The sequence below is a fragment of the Tursiops truncatus genome, chromosome 9 (assembly GCF_011762595.2).
Source record: "Tursiops truncatus isolate mTurTru1 chromosome 9, mTurTru1.mat.Y, whole genome shotgun sequence".
NCBI lineage: Eukaryota > Metazoa > Chordata > Mammalia > Artiodactyla > Delphinidae > Tursiops > Tursiops truncatus.
In genome coordinates this window covers 2,512,544-2,534,672 of record NC_047042.1, presented here as the reverse complement: position 1 = coordinate 2,534,672, position 22,129 = coordinate 2,512,544, and the positions used below count along the sequence as shown (strand labels likewise).

Here is a 22,129-nt window from a genome sequence, read left to right as displayed (position 1 = left end):
TCTGACGTTCCCTTTTAGTCCAGTGGCTTGGACTCGGAGCTCCCACCGCAGGAGCTTCAGCCCGACCCCTGGCTTGTGAACCAAGGTCCCACAAGCTGTGTAAGGGTGGCCAAAAAAAAAAGAGAGAGAGAGGAGAACGATAACAAAGTAAAAAATAAAATTAGACTAGGAAACTAACAGGTATGTTAGAAAAAATTAAAAATATAGATGAAACAACTGAAGCTAAAACAGAAGCACAATAGTAAAAAAGAGGAGAATAAAAGGTGGAAAAGGCCTTGGCTGTGGAGGGCGGGGCCAAAGCAAGGGCGAGGTTTGGGCAGTGGGCGGGGCCTATGCTTAGGACCCACAGGGCTGGAAAAGGCCGGGGGGATGGGGGCTTAGGCTCAACGGAACAGAAGGGGCTCAGACGTGCCTCCAGCCTCTGTCCTCAGAGGGCGGGGGACCCCACCTGGGAGCCCAGCAGGCTTCCTGGGTTCGAGTGGACGTGGCAATCACCCTCCACTCCTCTTCTGCTCCTCCGGTCCTGGAGGGCCCCTCCCACCTGCCTCTCCTGATCTTCCTGGCCTCCCTCCTATGCCTCCAGGACCCACATGGCCTGGAGGGGGCTTTGGAGGGCGGGGCAGCAGCCTGGGAGCTCAGCAGGCTCCCTGAGTCCGAGTGGGCGGGGCGAACGCCCTCCGCTCCTCTCCTGGTGGGCCCCTCCCGCCTGCCTCTCCTGTTCTCTCTGGCCTCCCTCCTACGTCCCCAGGACCAACCCAGCCCGGAGGGGACCTCTGAGGGCGTAGGACCTGCTCCGAGAGCCAGGCAGACTTCCCCGACCGATTGGGCAGGGAAAAAGTTGGGTGCACTCCCCCCTGACCTGAGCCCCCGCAAGGGTCCCTCTGGGCATGGGAACCCGTCCCCCCCTCAGCCATCCCTCAGGGGCACTGGTCCTGTCCAGCCTCCACTTCTCCTCCCCCCTCAGTCCCCCCACGTGCTACTGGTTCCCTTGGGGGTTCTGCCCATCTCCATGGGCGTCGGGGTCCCCCACCAGCATCCAGCAGCCACCCTAGTTGTGGGGAGACGTGAACTCTGCGTCTTCCCACACCACCATCTTGTCTCCGCCCCCCTCCCCTAAAATCTTATAAACCTTCTCATAGTCAACAAAACTCTACCTTTTAAATTTTTTCTTTCTAATGGTAATACTGTTCAGCTCCTGGTTTCTTCCAGGATTTACTAAGATTCCGTGATCAAGAGCAGGGGGAACAGGAAAGTTGATTATAAATGTGGGGAGGTTCCCACCGGGCAGATGTGGGCTCACTCCTAACCACGCCACTCCCCAGCTGCTGATCTGGGGCAAGTTACCCTCTCTGAGCTTAGTTTCCCACCCTAAGATGATAAAATTTAGAAGTGGGATTATTTTGCAAATTAGCTGGGCTAACACGATGGGTGTTGAATCCATATTCTCTTTCACCTCCCCCCACCCTCAGAAGAGTGAATTTTGCATCCTTCTTGACTACTTCGCCAAAATAAGTTGTCGACATTCGTTGTGTTAGCTTGCTAAGGCTACCACAACAAACAACCACAGACGGGGCAGCTTAAACAACAGACATTGATTGTCTCACAGTCCGGAGGCTGGACGTCTGAGGTCAAGGTGGCAACAGGGCTGATTTCCCGGAGGCCTCTGCCCTTGGCTGGCAGGCGGGCATCTCCACCCTGTGTCCTCATGTGGCCTCTCCTGCGTGCGTGCGTGTGTGTGTGTGTGTGTGTGTGTGTGTGTGCGTGCACATCCTCAGCTCCTCTTCTTACAAGGACATCAGCCAGGCTGGATCAGGGACCCTCTAACTTAGTGACCCCTTTACAGGTCTTGTCTCCAAATATGGTCATGTCCTGAGGTACTAGGAGTTAGGGCTTCAACGTATGAAATTTTGGGGGACACACTTCAACCTGTACCATCAGTGACTGAGGAAAATCCTGCAAGGCAATTTTTGAGTCTCAAAGAAGAGGAATCCCATTTATAGAAACATACAGATTTATCTGTCCACGTTGCTGTGCACACAGAGCTGGGTTGAGAGCTGTGCCCTGGGCCCCATCTTCTCCTCTTCCCCGGGAAATGGGCTAGCACCTCCTGGGTAGACCAGGAGGCGTCCGTGGGAAAGTGCCTGTGAAGTGGGCCCGGTGATGCCTGGTACGCGCTGAGTGCTCAGACATGTGGGAGGTTATCTTATGAAAAACAGACAGAGCAACGTTGAATCGATAATAAGAGCTGCAGTGGCAGTCACAGGTGTGCAGCCTTTTCCCGCTGAAAGGAGAGTGAACTTGGCAATTTGAGATGCATCTTTTAAGAAAATATGGGGACCCCAAATTGCGTCTCCCAAGTTTAAGATGATTCCCTGGCTGTACTTGGAAGCCCATTTCGACCTTTTCTTTGATTTAGGGAAGTGCCAGTGAAGCCACCCTGGTGGCCCTGCTGGCCGCTCGGACCAAAGTGACACGACGCCTGCAGGCTGCCTCCCCGGGGCTGACACAGGCCACCATCATGGAGAAGCTGGTGGCCTACGCATCTGACCAGGTGGGTGTGGCTGCCCGGAGCCCCATGGGGCCTCACAAGGCAGAATGATTGGTGTGGTAGCAAGTCAAAACCCAACCAAGCTGTGCAGCATCATTTCCAATCCAGGAACAGCTCCCCAGGGAGACCTATGCTGAAGACAAGGTGTGGGCTGCAGGTGGGAACTTAGTAGATCAAGTTGAAAAGAAAATAAATGGACCATGAGGTCACCGTGACCCCACTTGCACCTGCTCGTGTTGAGGTCACCTGGTGCCTTCAGAGCGGGGCTGTGGAGACTCATGTGGGACGTGGGCTCAGAGACCTGGGCTCGCATCCCAGCTCTGCTGTTTCAAATTCTGTGACCTCAGGCTCATCACGCCAATTCTCTGAGCCATTATTTTTAACTATCAAACAGGGCCCAAAAGGCCTGTCCCCTGATAATGCTGCTCTACCAGCTGGTGGCTAAACTAAGATGAAGGACACAGCGGTGCTTTGTAAGGTTTCGAGAACTCTGCAAATAGGGGCATCTAGCATGTGGTCAATTCCAGTGACCAGCCCACTTCAAAACGGTTAAAAACAGAAACAAAACTGAATCGTGTGAGAAGGAACAGGAGGCAAGAGCATTGAGCAGTAGCTCCATGAGTGAAAGTGTAGCAAGGGGGCACTGAAAAGTGGTACCACTGAAGGATTTGGTTCCACAAGGAATAGCTGATTTAGCTCTGCTGACATAATATTTGTAAGGAATTTCTTAAGCCAGGCATTTCAACTGTGACAACTTTGTTCTAGTTAATAAGTACGTGTAGCCTGAAATCAACACAGCACCTATATTTTGATGCTTAATCAGGAGTACTGTCTCTGTGTGTATCCTAACTCTAGGCGCTAGAGCTCCCTGCACATCAAGAAAACTATTCACTTCTATTTCTATCTCCCTGGTTTTCCAGAAAGACACGAGGAGACTTGAAGAAAATGCATGTGTAGGTGTTCAGTGAATCTAGGCTGAGATAAGTTGCTATGAACGTTAGGGTGTAGCCTTTCCCAATAGGGTTTCCATGAGGGAATTTCGCCCTACAGAAGTGATTTGTGATGCTTCTAGATTCTCCCAAGGATGGTGCACGGCTAGTACCATCCTAGGTGATGGCAGTCGGGTGGGTTCCTTACATCTACCGGACGGCCATGGGCTCTAGGACGCAATTCTTCCTCAGCTCTCAGGCAGGTTCCCCAGGAGCGGGACCTTATGCGAGCCTTTAGGGGTTCACTGTTTATTCAGTGGTGCTTTCTGGGGAGTCCTGTAGGAGTTAGGGAAGCAGAATGGGCAGTGACGGAGCAAAAGCAAGGATGTGGCCTCTGAGACAGTCCCCGCCTGTCACCGCCTCCCGAATGGAATCTACACTTCAGGAGAGCCTTAGCCCCCGGGAGCATGGGGTCAAGGTGCTGGCTGTAAATTAATAACCTGATCACCTCACTCCTCACCTGAGGTTAGAGAGGACACACAAACCGCGAGGAGAGCTACTTCCGAGAATTGTCTTACGTTTCACAGACGATTTTAGAGCCTCGGAGGGAAAGAGTAGGAACCGGAGCTTACTGAGTGCCCTTATTAAGGACACACCATCACGTGTCATTATCCCAACTAGGCTTTCAAATGGGCATTCCCTGCTTCACTAGAATTCAAACCAATGGATGAAAACACCCCCAGTACTGCCGAGCACTTCTCGCTCTAAGCGTCTGAATCATTAAACTGGGAAGCAGATTCCTCAGGACCTGAAACAGCTCCAGGCCGGAAGGTGGGGGCAGGAGGGCTGTGAGCTGCTGCAGACGCTACCCCTGCGCTCTCTTGCAGGCACACTCCTCCGTGGAAAGAGCCGGCTTGATTGGTGGAGTGAAATTAAAAGCGATCCCTTCCGATGGCAAGTTTGCCATGCGAGCTTCTGCCCTGCAGGAGGCCCTGGAGAGAGACAAGGCCGAGGGCCTGATTCCATTCTTCGTAAGTTTGTGTGGCTCCACGGGGGTGTCTGGGCCCTGCAGGGGGTGGGCCCGCGGTGACAGGGCCACTTTCCAGGCTGCCGCGGTGGTCACACGCCAGGTGGTGCTCAGGTCAGCCCGCCTCTCCTTGAGGGTGGCTGGAGCAAAACTCCATTTATTTTTCCTTCCACTTGTGTGAATCTCAGAAACGAGTAATACCAGAGAACTCAGCCTGCAGGATGCTGTGAAGCCGAGAAGCCTTGCTTCTGCTTCCTGTTAAAAATGACACCATAGGGTGGCCCCTTGACACGGTGGATGCATGACGGACATCCGAGTGAGCCAAATTAAAAATAAAACACACTTTCCACCTAGATTGGTGTCCTCAGTAGATGCTAAGAGGCGTCATTTGCGAGAGGTGTATTGCAAGCAAGCAGTGACTAATTAAAATACAGATAAATAGGATATAATTAAAATATCTAACTAGCCAAATAGCAGCTAGTTTTCTTGTGCACGGATGGGCTTTTTCCAGTGGGGAAGAAACAGTTGCTGTTACAACTGGAGGCTGGGAGCTGTCAGGCCTGGTGTGATCTTGGCATCAGCCGGTGTCTGGACTGGGACGTCAGGTGTGATGGCAGCTGAAAGGCTGTGATTGTGGCACTAACCCCGTGAGGTCATCTGGCTGCACTTTGGGGTCATCTGGGGAGCTATAAAGAATGCTGATGCCCAGACCCTGCTCCAGCCTCTCTGGGGATGGGACCAGGCATTGGAGACGCTTCGCAGCAACTTCCAGATTCTCCTGTGTACCCAGGATTCCATGCTCTGAGGCACACCTGTCAGTATCTGGGTATTTCCTAGTTGTAGAGCAATCTAGGTTCAACAGACTCTAGGGGCCATGTAGTAATAACTTCCACTACTTTTTAAGAGTTAATCTTTGAGACAAGCTTTTTTATCCAAAAAATTGTTTTGAGCGGTTCAAATTTAGCGCCCTTTATTGAATATCTAACATGTAGGCTGGGAGAGGCACAGAGGGTATGATTTTATACACAATTTGATCCTGATTCGAGGACTTCCCAGAGGAATCAGGAGCATAAACAAGTAATTGTAGGGACATCAACAAGATTCAGATTGTTGAGCTTTAAGATTTCTTTGTATATTTTGGACACCAGTGCTTTATCAAAAGGTATGATTTGCAAATGTTTTTTTCCAAGTCAGTGACCTGTCCTTTCATTCTCTGAAGTATCTATCACAAAGAATAAGTTTTTATTTTTAATGAAGTCCATCTCATCAATTTTATTTTCATGGAATATGTCATTGGTACCTAAAAACTCATCACAAAACCCAAGATGTTCTAGATCTTCTCCAGTGTTATCTTCTAGGAGTTTTCTAGTTTTACATTTAGGTCTCTGATCCATTTTGCTCTGGTTTCTGTAAAAGGTGTAATGTCTGTGTCCAAATCCATTTTTTTTTGCATGTGGATGTCCAGTTGTTCTAGTACCATTGTTGAAAAGACTATCCTCTCCCCATTAAATTGCCTTTGCTCCTTTGTCAAAGATCAGGTGACCATATTTGTGTGTGTCTATTTCTGGGCTCTCTATTCTGTTCCATTGATCTGTTGGTCTATTCTTTCCGCAATTTTACACTGCCTTGAATTGCAGTAGCTCTAGAGTAAGACTTGAAGTCGGGTAGTGTCAGTCCTCTGACTTTGTTCTTCTCCCTCAGTGCTGCGTTGGGTAGGGAATTCCCTGGTGGTCCAGTGGTTAGAACTCGGAAATTTCACTGCCAGGGCCCAGGGCCCGGTTCAATCCCTGGTTGGGGAACTAAGATCCCGCAAGCCGCGTGGCAAAATATATACATATATATTGTGTTGGATATTCTGGGTCTTTTGCTTCTCTTTATAAACTTTAGACTTGGTTTGTCCATAGCCATAACATGATTGGCTGGAATTTTGAATGGAAGTTTATAGATCAAGTTGGGAAGTACCAAAATCTTGACAATACTGAATCTTCCTATCCATGTACATAGAATATTTGTCCATTTATTTAGATTGTTTTTTACTTCTCTCCTCAGAATTTTATAGTTTTCCTCATATAGATCTTATACATATTTTGTTAGATTTTTACCTAAGCATTTCTCTCTCTCTGTCTCTCTCTCTATCTCTAGTTTGGTGTTAATGTATATGGTATTGTGTTTCTAATTTCAAACTCAAATTTTTCATTGTTGGAATATAAGAAAGCAATTGACTTTTGTATATTATCCTTTATTCTGTATCTTCTTATAATTGCTTATTAGTTTCAGGAGGTTTTGGGTTTGATTTTGATTTGGGGTTTTTTTGGGGGTGATTGTCTATATAGACAATCATGTCATCTTCAAACCAAGGTAGTTTCATTTTTCCCTCCCAATCTGTATATCTTTTAGTCCCTTTTCTTGTCTTATTGTTATAGGTAGAATTCCCAGCATCGTATTGAATAGGAGTGGTGAAAGCAAATATCCTTGCCTAGTTTCTGATCTTATCAGGAAATCCTGTAGTTTCTCACTGTTAAGTGTGCTCTCAGGTTTTTAATAGATGTTCTTTATCAAGTTGAGGAAATTCCACTCTAATCCTAAATTCGCTAAGAATTTTTTATTATAAATGGATGCTGGATTTTGTTAAATATTTTTCTGTATCTATTGATATGATTGTGTGATTTTTTTCTTGTTTAGCCTTTTGATATGATAGGTCATATTAATTGATTTTCAATGCTGAATCAGCCATGCATACCTAGAATAAATCCCACCTGGTTATTATTTTTTATATATTATTGAATTCAATTTGCTAATATTTTGTTGAGAATTTTCACATCTATATCCATGAGATATTTGTCTACAGTTCTTTATTGTAATGTCTTTATCTGATTTTGGAACTAGAGTAAGGCTGGCCTCACAGAATGAGTTAGGGAACATCCCCTTTTCTTCAATTTTCTGGAAGAGATTGTAGAGAATTTGTTTAATTTCTTTTTTTTTTAACTGAAATATAGCTGAGTTACAGTATTATATTAGTTTCAGTTGTACAACATAGTGATTCAGCATTTTTACGGGTTATATTCCATTAAAATTTATTACCATATAATGGGTATAATTCCCTGTGTACAATATATCCTTGTCGCTTATCTATTTTATACACAGTAGTTTTTATCTCTTAATACCGTACCCCTATCCTGCCCCTCCCCCTTCCCTCTCCCCACTGGTAACCACTAGCTTGTTTAAAATTAATTAATTTATTTATTTTGGGCTGCATTGGATCTTCGTTGCTGCATGCGGGCTTTCTCTAGTTGCCGCTAGTGGGGGCTACTCTTTGTTGCGGTGCCACGGGCTTCTCATTGCGGCAGCTTCTCTTGTTGCGGAGCACGGGCTCTAGGCGTGCGGGCTTCAGTAGTTGTGGCACGCGGGCTCAGTAGTTGTGGCTCGCGGGCTCTAGAGTGCAGGCTCAGTAGCTGTGGCGCACGGGCTTAGTTGCTCCGCGGCATGTGGGATCTTCCTGGACCAGGGCTCGAACCCAGGTCCCCTGCATTGGCAAGTGGATTCTTAACCACTGCTCCACCAGGGAAGCCCTAGTTTGTTTTCTATATCTAGTTTAATTCCTTTCTTAAATATTTGGTAGATTTTACCAGTGAACAAAACTGGGCCTGCTGCTTTCTGTTATGGAAGGCTATTAATTTACTGACTTTATTTCTTTAATAGATATAGGCCATCTTAGTTTGTTCAGGCTGCTATAATAAAGTACCACAGACTAGGTGCCTTATGAACAACAGAAATTTATTTCCCACAGTTCTGGAGGAAGGAAGTCTGAGATCAGGGTGCCAGGGTGGGCTCTGGTGAGGACCCTCTCCTGGGTGCAGACAGCTGACTTCTTGCCATGTCCTTACATGGAAGAAGGGGCAGGGAGCTCTGTGTGGTGTCTTTTACAGGAGCACCAATCCTGTTCTCAAGGGCCCCACCCTCATGGCCTAAGCACCTGCCAAAGGCCCAGCCTCCTAATACAAACAACTCTGGTTTCAAGGGTTTTGCGGAGGTGAGGGGGGAACAGAAATGTTCAAGCCATGGTATAGGCCTATTGAGAGGATCTATTTTTCTTTATGTGAGTTTTTGTAGATTACATCTTTCAAGCAATTGATCCATTTCATTCAGGTTTTCAAATTTGTGGGCATGAAGTTACTCAGAATATTCTTGTACTACCCTTTTACCATCCATGGGATCAGTAGTGATGGTCCTTCTTTTATTTCTAATGTTAGTAATTTGTGTCCTCTCTTTTTTCTTAGTTAACCTAGTTAGATGTTTATCAATTTTATCAATGTTTTCAAAGTACCGGCATTTGGTTTCGTTGATTCTCTCTATTGATTTCCTGTTCCTAATTTCACTGATGTCTGCTCTAATTCTTATTATTTCTTTTCTTTTAGTTTCTTTGGACTTAAATTGCTCTTTGTTTTCTAGTTTCCTAAGGTGGAAGCTTACATTATGGATTTAAAATTTCCTTTCTTCTCTAGTATATGTATGCATTTCATGCTATAAATTTCCCTCTAAGCATTATTTTCACTGCATTCCACAAATTTTGATAAGTTGTATTTTCATTTTCATTGAGTTAAAAATATTTTTTAAATTTCTCTTGAGACTTTCCCTTTGCCCTATATGGTAATTAAAATCTTTACTATGTTGTCTTTCAAGCCATGAACATGATATATCTCTTCGTTTATTTAAATCTCCTTTAATTTCTTTCATCATATAAGACTGTACATGTTCTGCTAGATTTATACCTACAGAATTATTATTTTTGAACAACTGTAAATGGTATTGAATGTTTAATTTTGATGTCCATGTGTTTGTTGTAGCTTACAGAAATAGAATTAATTTTTGTATGTTGATCTTGTATCCTGTAACCCTGCTAAACTAAGAGGGTTTTTTTTAATGGATTTCTTGGGGGTTTTCTATCTAGATAATCATGCTATATGCAAATAGGTACAGTTTTACTTCTTCCTTTATGACCTGTATACCTTTTATTTCTTCTTCTTGCCTTTTTGCACTGGATAGAACTTCCAGTACTATTTGTATAGCAGTGATGAGACTGGGCATTCTTACCTTGTTCCCAATGTTAAGTGAAATGTATTTAGTTTTTCACCATTAAGTAAGATGTTATCTTTAGGTTTTGGTACGTGTTCATTGCCAGGTTAAGAAAGGTTTTCTCTATTCCTAGAGTTCTGAGAATTTTTATCGTAAATTCGTGTTGAATTTTGTCAGATGATTTTTCTACGTTGATTGATATGGTCATGTGGTTTTCTTCTTTAGTCTGTTAGCAAGGCGGGTTACATTGAATGTCAAATATTAAACCAGCCTTGCATTCTTGGAATAAATCTCACTTGTTCATAGCGTGTAATTCCTTTTATATATTGCTGGATTCCAGTTACTAATATTTTTAGGATTTTTGCTTCTCTGGTCATGAGTAATATTGGTTTGTAGCTTTCCTTTTTTATAGTCTTGTTCTGGTTTTGATGTTAGGGTAACACTGGCTTCATGAAAAGACTGGAGAAGTGGTTCCCTCCTCTTCTATTTTTCTAGAAGAGATTGTATCGACTGTACTTTAAACATCTGGTTTTGAATTTAGCGCTTTTCTATGTATGGGAAGATGCATACAAGGGTCTGGGCTCAGTGAAATACGCACCTTAACTATCTAGGCTTTTCTCCATCCTGAATGCCTTTAGGGTGCACAGCTGCGGGAGGCTGCAGAATGCCTTTAGGGTGCACAGCTGCGGGAGGCTGCAGAATGCCTTTAGGGTGCACAGCTGCGGGAGGCTGCAGAATGCCTTTAGGGTGCACAGCTGCGGGAGGCTGCAGAATGCCTTTAGGGTGCACAGCTGCGGGAGGCTGCAGTGCTGAGGGCGTGATGGCCACAACATCCTTTGTTTACTGATGTGGCAGGGGACATTCTTGTCCACACTCTCATCATCTTGTGGTGGGACTTCAGAGGTAGAGCCCTGTTTCACTCTGGCTGCTACTCTGTGCCTCTGTGTTTATGAGGACTTTGAAATAAGCATCATTTGTGAGCTCTTCAGGGTGGCCAAGACCTCTGTTGGAACATTCCGTGTGTGTCCTTTAAGAGGCATCTGCACGTCCATCGACTACATTTTACGATCTCCATGGTGGGCTCTCTCATGCAAAAGGTGACAAGTGCATGGCCTTAGGAGCAGCAGGTGCCAGATACTTCCACTGACTGCATTTCAAAGCTTCTCGTGATGGAACAGGCAACAATTCCATGTTCATTCACTAAGTCATTCACTTGTGTGACAAATGAACACCCTCCACGTACTGGGCCTGTGGGTGCTGAGATTAAGGGGGGTGGGCCTCAAGGATCTTATTTGCTAAAGTGGAGACATTAAGGGAACAGTCGTTTGCGCCAAGGTAAATGTGAGCTGTGTTCGAAGTCCTGTGATTCAGAGCAGAGGGTTTCACAGCTCATCAGAACTCACAGTCTGACCTGCGTAACGTGTCTGTTTCCTTAGAGCACTTCCTATACCAGCCCTGGGCATCTGTGGAGAGGCGTGGCCCTTTCCTCCTGCAATGTTCCTGGAGGGAGACAGATGTATCCTTGATCTTATCTGATGAGGACTCTGTGCATGTGGACAAGGGGTAGAGGGTACAATGAGTTATGTAGTGGGTGTCAGTGAAGCCTTTGCTAAGAGGTAACACATAAGGCCAGTGTCCTGGAGGACGTGCGGGCACGTGCCTGTCTTGTGAGAGAAAACAGTACTGTAAAGCACAGAGATGTGAAACATCATAGGATGCAGGAGGAGATGCAGCTGGTTGTTATCTTAAAGGGGCAGGCAAGGGTCTGTGAAGCTGCAGAGAGAAGGCCGCCTGGGTCGGGCAGGAGGGTAGCTTGAGCTTTGCCATGTGGCTCTCTTACTCCCATTGAAACGAACGCGTGCTGGTCATCATTCTGCACATGCGTAACTCAGTGCCCGACCCTGAGTTGTGGACCCTGATGCCTCGATGTCTTAGGGAGCTTGCTGACCCTGGAGGTCTAGCCAGTTTCCGGAGGTCTGAAAGGCAAGTGAGGCTTTCCTAAGCAAACCAGCCACTCGGAGCCCACAAGCTCTGACCACCTCCTTCATGATTTCGCAAAGAGGCTGCAGCCCCTTCAAAGTCAAAACCCGCCGCTCAGATCAGGGGTACGTTGGGCAGATTTGAACTTGGAAATCAGAATCACTGTCCCTCCACAAACTCTCTGTGGCTTGTAATAATGTTCCCTTTCTCATCTCTATGGTTTGCCTTCCTGACTTGCTAAGGTCAGGATCGAGGCGGAGGGCGGAGCCTGCACGGCTTGTATTAGAGCAGAGCGGGCCCATGGTGAGGGCGGCGGCGGAGAAGGAGGGGAGGGGACAGCGGGGAGTAGCAGGACCGCCCAGGGCTCTCAGAGATGGGGCGCCCACACAGGCCCCGCCTGTCTCCCCCTGCACAAATGTGATTAGGCCCCTGCAGAGCGCCTGAAATCAGGTTAGCATCACTGAGCTGAGCTGGGGTAATCAGAGCCCGGAGCGGAGCAGGTGCTGGGCTTTAAAGCGGTGTCTGAGAGTGAGGACAAGCTGACTCACAGCCACTAGAACACCAAGCACGCAGGGCCCGCCCCTCCCCCCTCCTCTCCCCCCCAACCCCGTCCCCTTCCGGCCCGCCTGGAACAGCCTCGCGAGAGCCTGGATCCCCGTGCCGCCCACGTGCGGCCCGGTGAGCCGCAAAAGGCTGGGGTCGGTTGGAAGGGCCTCGGGCACGGTCCAGCGTGCTGCGTTCTCTAGGCGGCAGGACCAGAGTTCACGCCCCTGGGCTCACCTTGTGGTCTGCTCCTGCCTGCGTGTCCCTGGACCAACCCCTGACCCCGCCACAGGAGGCTCACTTAAACCAACTGTAAAGTAGGGGTCCCTGAAGGCATCCAGCTCAGGAGGGTCATGATGGCTGGATATAATCTCTGCAAAGCTCCCAGGCCTGGCTGAGACGTGTTCTCTCCTGAGGCCACTCCTAGGACTGGGCATCATTTTCTTGTTGTTTTTACAGAATGCTCCATGCTCAGAACAAAAACATCAATAACTACATGAAAAGCTAAGAATATACGGTTTATATTAGCCAAATCTCATCATAAGAGACAAACAGTACTAATATTTGGTGGAATCGTTCTAGACACACTCCTGTGTACACATTAACGGAAAATAATTTTAACAACAATTTAATAATTTTTAATGTTTAGGTGTAATTTTAAAAACAGAAGGTATGATGTTTATTTCCATTAGAATTTAGCTGAGGAAAATGAGATGAAACTGAAGGAATTGCTGAACTACAGAAGCGTCATTCCTAAGAGACTCTTAAAATTGAGAAAATAAATGACAAGTGATATTAAGAAGGTTTAATCATCCTTTGGTTTTTTGAAGCTACATGGTTTATGACATAGACATAGCATTTCAAGAGTTCCATGCTCTACCTACCAAACTAGGCCCCTTAGACAAAACATTTTAGTATTCAGTTATATATTGCAAACACCAGAGAAAAATCGCTCACTGACTTGGAGTCCCACTAAGTCATTTATCTTGTCAAGATGAAACATGTGGAGAATGCTTGGCACTTGGACCAGGGAGGGGATGGGCACAGAGGCAGGGAGGAAAGGGGCTGAGAAGCCACGGGAAACGTTGAGGCTAGAAGGTCTACACCCGCAGACCTTAGGGTCTGGGCAGGTCCTGGTCTAGTGCATTTGTGTTGAAAATGAGAAAACAAAAACCCAGCAGGTGCCAGTGTGATGCAGAACTGGGCCTCCAGCCCCGGCCTTTTTGCCCCAAATGCTCAGCTTCAATGTCTGTGTATTCATCTTGCCTTTTTATTTTCTGTGTTGGTGATGCCTGGATGTCGTAAGGACCTTGCTGACCCTGGAGGTCTAGCCAGTTCCTGGAGAGCTGAAAGGCAAGTGAGCCTTTCCTAAGCAAACCAGCCACCCGGAGCCCACAAGCCCTGCCCACCTCCCCTTTACAAGTCTCTCACACTCCAGGCCACACCTCTCCTTCCCCGATCCCCCCAGAGCCAAGGACCAGACAACCAGGGCAGTCCCTGTGCCTCACAGCCTGCTGAAATCATCTGAAAGAATTCACACTTGTCAATCCTAAGCCTGCCTGCTCTGCCTCACCTGTTCCTTTCTGCAGGGAACCCATAGTTCCCGCCCACCTTTTCCCTTCCCTCTGCCTCCTGACTGACCCTGATGCTTCCCTGTGTGGCTCTGCATGGCATGGCATCCCCTCTCCCCATGGGTATAACGAGCTATCTTTTTACTGGCAATGTCCTCCCAACCTGTTGGTCTTGCCACACCTGAATAGCAAAGTAACACTCTCTCCGGCCCAGGTGACTGTATCAGCTGAGCCATCACAGAGCGGAACCCATGCCCCCCTGGCCAGAGCACTTTGACTCTCTTTGAAAGACACATTTGGTTTTCAGGTCAAATGCAGGTGGTCGCAGGCGAAATGCACCAGAGAGGCCTCCAGCTGGGTTCTCAGGTTTCCTAGCTTGTGTGTTTCCGACCCCTGTGTCTCTCTTCTCAGGGCACAGAGCATTGCTGGGGGCTCCATAAAGGCCACACAGATTGAATGAAATTTCACAGCCTTATCACATGGAAAGAGAAATTTCATTATCCAGACTGTGCCCGCCACTGTAAATCAATTAGGCTCTTTGGTTTGGAAACATAAGATGCTTTTTGATCATTTGGAGAGCGTTTGCATGCAGCAAATGTTTCAGCCCCTGTTCTGTGCTAGCAAAATGTGAGTTCCTAGCAACACAAAGAAATAAGAGGTAGACCCTGGTTTCAAGATTTCATGGGTCAGGAGGGAGAGACAGCTTGGTGAGTGGGAATTTACAAGTCAGGCGCGCAGGTGTGATCACAGAGCTGCAGGGCGCTCAGGGAGCAGAAGTGAGACGGCAGAGAATTCCCAGCCACGTCTCCCAGCTGGGTGACCAACTGTTCTCAAAGCTTTCTCGGGACACCCTTTAAGAATTATTTTGAGGGTCGGGAGGGCTTTCTCGTGAATTTCCTTAGGAGAGCAAAGCTTCATCTTTCGAGGGTTGAAGTTAATCTTTGGGAACAGTTTCATTCAGAGAGAAGGGCAGCAGGTAAACACCAGTGAGTGATGCCGTTGGTCCAACTCTGAGCTGACGCGGAGGCTGGTCCAGAAGCAGCATCGCACGAGGTCTGGAGCAGCCCCAGCCAGGCCGATGACGTGCGCATCATTCCGTGTGCATCATTCCGTGTGCTTGCCCTGCGTGCGCGCGCGCACACACACACACACACACACACACACACGCACACACTCAGCTAAGAAAATCCAGGCTCCCTACTTCATGGAAGGAATGATATCCCTATAGTCGATATACACACTTGTATCAATAAAGCGGATCACAGGGAACGCTGTTCACACGGTCTGGGCCTTCCTTCCCGTCCCTCGGCATCCTGGGAAATCTGTGCCAGTGCCCTTTGTAATCTCACAGCCTAGTTTTCTGTTACCAGCTCTGTTTCTCTCAACCTGTTATGATGCTTCCATGCAAATAGTAAATACGTATCCACAGACTCACCTCTCCATCCAGCACACGTTCAGCCAGCATGTGTATTCAGGCTGTGGGCCCCATCTGGGTAGGGGTGGTAGCTGTGTGTGTGTGTAGGGTACGGCAGTGACTACGATGCAGGGCTGAAAGGACCTCTGCTTCCTGCTCTCCAGGTGGTGGCCACGCTGGGGACCACATCCTGCTGCTCTTTTGACAACCTCTTAGAAGTGGGTCCCATCTGTAAGTATCTGATTAAAATTTTCCTTTGGAAAATGGGCTCAGTATCCGGGGACTTCAGTAGACTGCCTCTTTGGTCTCTCCTTCATAATATTAACTTCATATCATAATGTAGTATATAAAATGTAATATAATTATATAGTAATAAAATATATTAATATAATATTAACATCGTTAAACTTATTGCAGGATAGTTTGCCAAACTCTTCTCGTGTTTACAGTGACACAAACCTCCTTAGCTTGAACCCCATAAACTCGGAATTTGGGCTAATTGGACAAAAGCTAAGCTTAGCTGTACCAACACGCTATTGGTAAGAAAACTATAACAGTGATGACAGATTACAAAGGCTGTGTTGCCCCCGGTTGAGGGGAATCAGCTCTTCAGACTCTCAGAGGGTCATGTGTGTGATGGCAGGAGAATTTTCTGTCCTTGGAGTAGGTCTTCCAGCATCTTTTTTTGCCTTTTTGGAATTCCTGAATATAATTGAGCACATTAAAGTGATTAAGCAAATCAATATCAAAAAACTGGATTTCTCCCAAGAAGAGTGTGTGCTTCGTGTGTCTGCCGGGCCCCCTCACCTCCCCCTCACTGGAGCACTGAGGTTTTCTGCAAGAGACAAGAATTCAGAGCATTCAAAGGTGAGCCATGAATAAGAGGCTTCTTTAAGCGGAGGCCCTGGGAGCTCAGCAGGCCCAGGAGGTTTTCTGTGGCCAGAAAGCCTTTCCTCAGGCAGGGGTCCTGGCTTGTGACCCTCCCCTCCTCTGTCCTCGGGGCAGGAGGGCCTGTCCCACCACTGCAGGCCGAGCTGCTGCCCCGGGAAGGGGAGGGCCGGGTGGCAGGGGTCATCGGAAGGGTCTGGGGGTTTCATGGCCGAGCTGCGGCTTGTCCCACTGGGACCTGGCTCACTGCCCGTCTGTGGAGCCCCAGCAGGCTCTTGCCTCTCCTCACCTGGGTCTGCCTGTGGACCACACTCACGGGGTGCGGGAGTGGACCCTCTCTCCCCCGGTGTGACTGAAGTCTGATGGAATGTGCTGGGCAGGGCTGCGTCACAGGCAGCCGTGGTGCAGCCTGGGCCACCCTTGAAGCCGTGTGCCTCAATTCTGAGCTGCGTCTCCATCTGCGAAGTAGAGATGGAAACATTTATTGTAAAGCGATGGGATTCTGAGTGGATGAGTTAATGCACGGAGAGGGCGCGAGACAAGAGCGAGAGAAGAGGGCTTCCCTGGTGGCACAGTGGTTGAGAGTCCGCCTGCCGATGCAGGGGACATGGGTTCGTGCCCCGGTCCAGGAGGATCCCACATGCCGCGGAGCGGCTGGGCCCGGGAGCCATGGCCGCTGAGCCTGCGCGTCCAGAGCCAGTGCTCCACAACGGGAGAGGCCACAACAGTGAGAGGCCCGCGTACGGCAAAAAAAAAAAAAAAAGAGCGAGAGAGGAGCCTTCGTGCTTTGAGGGGACGTGGAGCCGGTGGCTGGTTGGTCGAGTGGCTGCTGGTGTGGCCTGGCCCGTTCCCATGGGCTCCGCCACTGTGACCGTGGCAGATGTCTGTCTGAGCAGCTGGCCGGAGGTGGGGCCGCAGGGCCGGGGGCTGGGAGCCGGGAGGAGGGACGAGCCAGTCGTGGCTGCAGCGGTGGCCTCACGAGCTGCAAACCCTGGTCCCAGGCCAAGGCGCTGAGCCCCTGGACTCAGATGTCAGGTCGGGAGCTGGACGTCCTGGCCCGCGGCCGGCTGATGTCACTCCGGGGCCATGGGATTAGAGGGCCGGGTCACCTGCCGGGCACAGCCCACAGGGTCCTGCCGCCCCAGCGCCGGCTGTCCTGATGTCCAGGGGCTCCCCCTGCGCTCGGGCCTGGGGGCCATGGGAAGACCTGGATCGGGGATGCGTACGGTGCCAGAAGCCGAGGCTGTTCTGGGCAGGTGTGGCGAGTGCCACAGCGCTCCACTCGCTGCCGAGGTTTATCCACGAAGCCGATTTGGGCAATTCTGTTCATTACCAGCCATGCTCTTACTAATCGTCCGTGGTGACTTGACGGTGAATGAGCGCCTTTCGCCTGCTTCCCCTCCTCTGACGTCATTTACTTGAGTCGCCAAATATTTAGCATCCTGTAACTTCAGACAGGACCAGGCCCACCTTGTTCTCCCGTGCGGTTGGACTACACCATTAAGATAATTCAGATTATTTATCTGCGCACCACTGCGTGACCAAGAGAGCAGGTCAAAACTCGGTTTTCTCCCAACTGCTGCTTTAGGAAAGACACTTTCTGTTTAGCTCCTTTCCAAACAATTTGCCAGAGAGACTGTTTCAGTTGGTCCTCTTGGACCGGTCAGTGGAATTTCCTGGCAGATTTTATTGAGAACAGGATGAGAAACAGAAAGCAGAGAGTTGCAGGGCTTCCCTGGTGGCGCAGTGGTTGAGAGTCCGCCTGCCGATGCAGGGGACACGGGTTCGTGCCCCGGTCCGGGAAAATCCCACATGCCGCGGAGCGGCTGGGCCCGTGAGCCATGGCCGCTGAGCCTGTGCATCCGGAGCCTGTGCTCCACAGTGGGAGAGGCCTCGGCAGTGAGAGGCCTGCGTACCGCAAAAAAAAAAAAAAAAAAAAGAAAAGAAAGAGAGTTGCAGGTATACAGGCAGGCGGTGTGAAAGTGGGAAGCGGGGGTCCCAGGGCTGTGGCAGGGGGAGGGGTGCCTGGCGGGTCTGTAGCTGATGGTGCCAGAGGTCTGTCTGCTCCTGTCCACGGGGGCCTCGAAAGGAAACAGGCAAGGCAGTGGGGGCCCGACAGGCACAGGGGCTGCCCCTTCCCTCTTGGACGCATCAGAAACCTCCCCGTCGAGGCGACCTTGCCTGTGTGCTGGGTGGGCCTCGTCCTGGGGCATGCGACTCCTGTGCTCTGGCCTTGGTGTCTCAGTGACCCCTGACCCCTACAGATGCCCACCATATTCGGTGGGCACAGAAGGCAGGTTGTGCTGTCAGCCGATCACACGTAAGACTTGGGATGCAGAGGTGGTGCTCGAGGCTGTTCCCCTCCCCGTGGAGAGAAGAGAAGCCCATTGGGAATCCACTCCCCATGGGCGTCTGGAAGGTCCTCCTGCAGGGGTTTTAGGCCAACTACACGGCTAGAGGGAATCCAGTCCCTCACAGGCTGTCCCTGGTCCTGACACCAGCTCCAAGGTCAGGGCTTCCACAGCTTCCCTCTGGTTTGACGCTCCACACCTGAGCGCATACTTGTGGTTACGGTTTATGGCAGGAGGAGGTGCCTGGGGCAGAGTGGGGAAGGGTCCAAACTTGGGGCTTCGGGTCGCCCTCTCCTGTGAAGTCACCCTGGGGCCCCCCCACCAGCCCTGATGCGTGACAGTAGGCCCAGAGAGCGGGCCCTCCCTGCCAGGGAAGCTTGCCGAGCCTTCGGTGTCAGGGTGTGTACTGGGCTGTGTCACACACTGGCCGGGAAGCTGCCCTCCTTCCCCAGCCCCTCCCGGACATCCAGCTCATACCTTTCGTTCCCAGTCCTTCAGGACTCAGGACGGACATGGAATGGCCGTCTGGGGGCCGCAGCTCCTCTCAGGCCGGGCCTTCCAGGGGCTAGAGGTCCCCTCCCTAGAGCCGAGGGCAAAGGCCAGAGCTCTTCTGGGGTAAGGCTAGTTCTCTCTGCCACCTTCTTTCTGGTGCCCCGCTTTCGAAACCCTGAGCGGCCCCCCATCATTCCCCACCCACTGCCCCTCCTGGATCTCCCGTACCCTCTGGAGTGACAGAGCCTTGAGGGCTGGCATCGTTACAGCCCCGTCCTGGGGGTTCAGGGTCAGATCTCCTCTCTTCCATCTGTCCCGAGGTAGGTCCGGCTAAAGTAAGGGGGTGTGGGTTTTACTGTGTTACAAGCATCCCTCTCTCAGGGTGAGGGCCGAGGGGGAAGGAGAGCCCGTTTGCAGCTCCCAGACTCCGTCCCCTCCTCCAGCCCTCACGGCTGTGTCCCTCCTGCCTTGTCTGCCTGACCCTTCGCTGCTCAGTCCTGAGCCGGACACAGTCAAACTCCACCCAAGCACCTCCATCAGAAAATGCAGCTTCCCTTAGCAGCTCCCACAGCCACGAGGAGAGCACAGACCTGCCTTGAGATTTTGTGTCTATCCTGCACGTGCGTCTGAAGCGTCTCCCTCCCCTCAGCGGGTCTGAGCTGTAGCAGCAACAGATGACAGCATTGCTGCAGCAGTGACAGCCGTCCTGTCCTTTCCTGATCCCCCTTCTCCCTTCCTGGCTCATGGCCACATCCATGGGGGGCTCCACGGGTGCCTGGGGAGGCTGGTCTGAGTGCAGCGATGAACCCGTAAGACGTGCTTTAGGTTCACTCAGTGTGATCCTCTGTGGTGATATCACCACCCCCCGGACACATTTGATCCTGATCCAACCAAAGGCTTCATCCCTTCCATCCTGAAGCTCAAACTGAATCGAGGCTTTGAATTGCCTCTTCTGTCTTTTATCAGCAGAGCTCAGAACCACTCCTCACTCCTCATAGCGTCGTGTGTGATCAATCAGCCTCACGCACGCAAAAGTGAACCGTGAATCCATCCACCAGCACAAATGCAGGTGCCGACGGACCCCTGCCAGGGTGCCCTGATCTGGCGCTCCTGGGGCAGCTCCGCCCCTGGAAGGGAAGGACGCCCACCCCTTGCTGCAGACCCGCAACCTCTCCTGATTGCATATTTCACGGCTGTGGGCAGTCTACAGCACGGAGGCAGGAAATAATTACGGGGATCCCGTCGCTCCGCTAGGAGCGGGTCTGTCCTAGTGTCGTGATGGGCACATATGAGTGTTACCTCGTTTGTCCCTCAAGGTCTGGATGCTGTTTCATCTCCATTTGCTAAGAGGGGAGCGAGCTTGCAGGAGGGCAGTAAGACCACACGGTGGCTGGGTGGCTGGAGACGGGAGTGGAGCCCAGATACGCTCGAATTGAGGGAGCACATTTATTTTTTATTTTACTTTTTTTTTGGCCGCACCATGTAGCATGTGGGATCTTAGATCCCCGACCAGGGATCGAACCTATGTCCCCTGCGGTGGAAGCTCGGAGCCCTAACCACTGCACAGCCAGGGAAGTCCCGAGGGACCACATTTAGACAGGACTCTATCCCAGCTCAAAGTCAGGCAAGTGCCCTTCCCGCGAGACTTTTCCAGTGCGGCTGGAACACAAAAATCTCATTCATGAAGGGAGCTGAGAATGATCTCAGGAAGCGTAAAGCTGGTGACTGAACTTCCTGGGGGGGTGGAGAGACCAGTGTGGACCGCGTGGTCCCAGCCTTACAAGATGCTTGTGGGAAGGACTTCAGACCCAAGAGAATCGAGGAGAAAGTTCCCCGAGGGTGAGGTGGGGAGGGCACAGCATGGCACCTACCTGGAGTAGATGTGGGTGGACGGGCTGCTGGTGTGGGGTAGGCTGGTTCCTTGGGGCTCTGCTAGGCGTGAGGGTCAACACCGAGGGTCAGGGGTTCCCCTCACCTCCACGCGTTCTCTGAGCTCTGGTCCCCGTGCCAGGCACCGTCGGGGCCAGTAGCACATGGCCTCTGCCTCAGCATCACTGCTTGTCAGGGATGCAGACATCAGGCCAACAAATGCTCTTGACAGACTGTATTTGAGAAGATGCTGGGCTGGGACAGGTGCTCTGACCCCGGGATGAGGGCGGCCCTCCGAGCGCTCACAGGTCGCTTCTGGGCTTCAGGTCGCGAGGAGGACGTGTGGCTGCATGTGGACGCTGCTTACGCGGGCAGCGCCTTCATCTGCCCCGAGTTCCGGCATCTTCTGAATGGAGTGGAGGTGAGTATGCTCTTCCACAAGAGTGTTTTTGAAAGGTATCCTGTGACCAGTGACTTCTCCTTACAAGGATGTGACATTTATAATTTTTACTACTGTGGTTCGTTTCAGCAAATGACTTCCAAACCAGTTTCTGTGATGAGTGGAGGTTACACTTCCCTGGGACAAGGGGTGAGAACCTTCCCGATCATACAGCCTTGTCTTCTCAAAATACACCTGACGTTTACACTATCTCTCCGTCTGCAAATCCTGGGCAGAGCTATCATGATAGGATAGAGTTGAGCTTACAAACGGTGGGAAACTGTTTAGGAAGAAAATAAAATCTGAATGAGTTTCAGATCAAGGGATAATTTTTTAAAAAACCACCTGCAATTCCATGTGATCTGGATCAATAGTCATGTTCTGATCACGCAACAGAGCATGCTGTTCACTTTCACTGAGATGGAAAAAACAGCCACCAAAACGACTGACAGATGCTCTGCTTCTGCAGGGTGCAGAGTTAACACTAAGTGATGAGTTGTTTCAGGCTGGAGCCGGGTTTCACTGTCGGCAGCTCACGGGGCAGGAAGTTCCTCCTTGCCAGGGACTCAGATGTACATGCCATGAAGGGTCCAGGGTGGCAGACTTTGTCAGTGAGCGGGGGAAGAGGATAATAAATCAGAGGAGGCCAGGAATGGCTTCATGCTCAGAGGCAGGGCTTTCTCGAGACCTTGACCTCACGAGGTGCATGGTCTTGGGCCTTGGACAGCCTGTTTGCATCCTGGCTTTGCCCTAGGACCAGCCATGTCCCCTCGGGCAGCCTGGTATCCTCTCCCCACCTCACAAGATGGATTTCGTAATCATGCCTCCTTTGAGGGGTTGTTTTAAGGATCAGAGAAGTTAACCATATTTCAAGGGCTGAGAAGCAGCGTCTGAATACAGCAAGCTATGCACGCATTCCACACCACTATCATTTTTCACCACGGCCTGGAGAGACCATCACTCCAAACCTCCCTCTGCTCTCTTGCCTGCCGCCGATCGATTTTC

At 50.1% G+C, this 22,129-nt stretch overlaps 1 protein-coding gene across 1 annotated transcript in view; it reads left to right on the top strand.

The window, feature by feature from the left end:
* The window catches only part of DDC (dopa decarboxylase), a 56,894-nt gene that overhangs the window by 10,478 nt on the left and 24,287 nt on the right, over window positions 1-22,129 (top strand). The window contains exons 4-7 of the mRNA XM_033862769.2: window positions 2,417-2,551; window positions 4,365-4,508; window positions 15,250-15,316; window positions 21,012-21,106. Coding sequence (XP_033718660.2) covers window positions 2,417-2,551; window positions 4,365-4,508; window positions 15,250-15,316; window positions 21,012-21,106 — 441 coding nt within the window. The remainder of the gene's footprint in view (window positions 1-2,416; window positions 2,552-4,364; window positions 4,509-15,249; window positions 15,317-21,011; window positions 21,107-22,129) is intronic.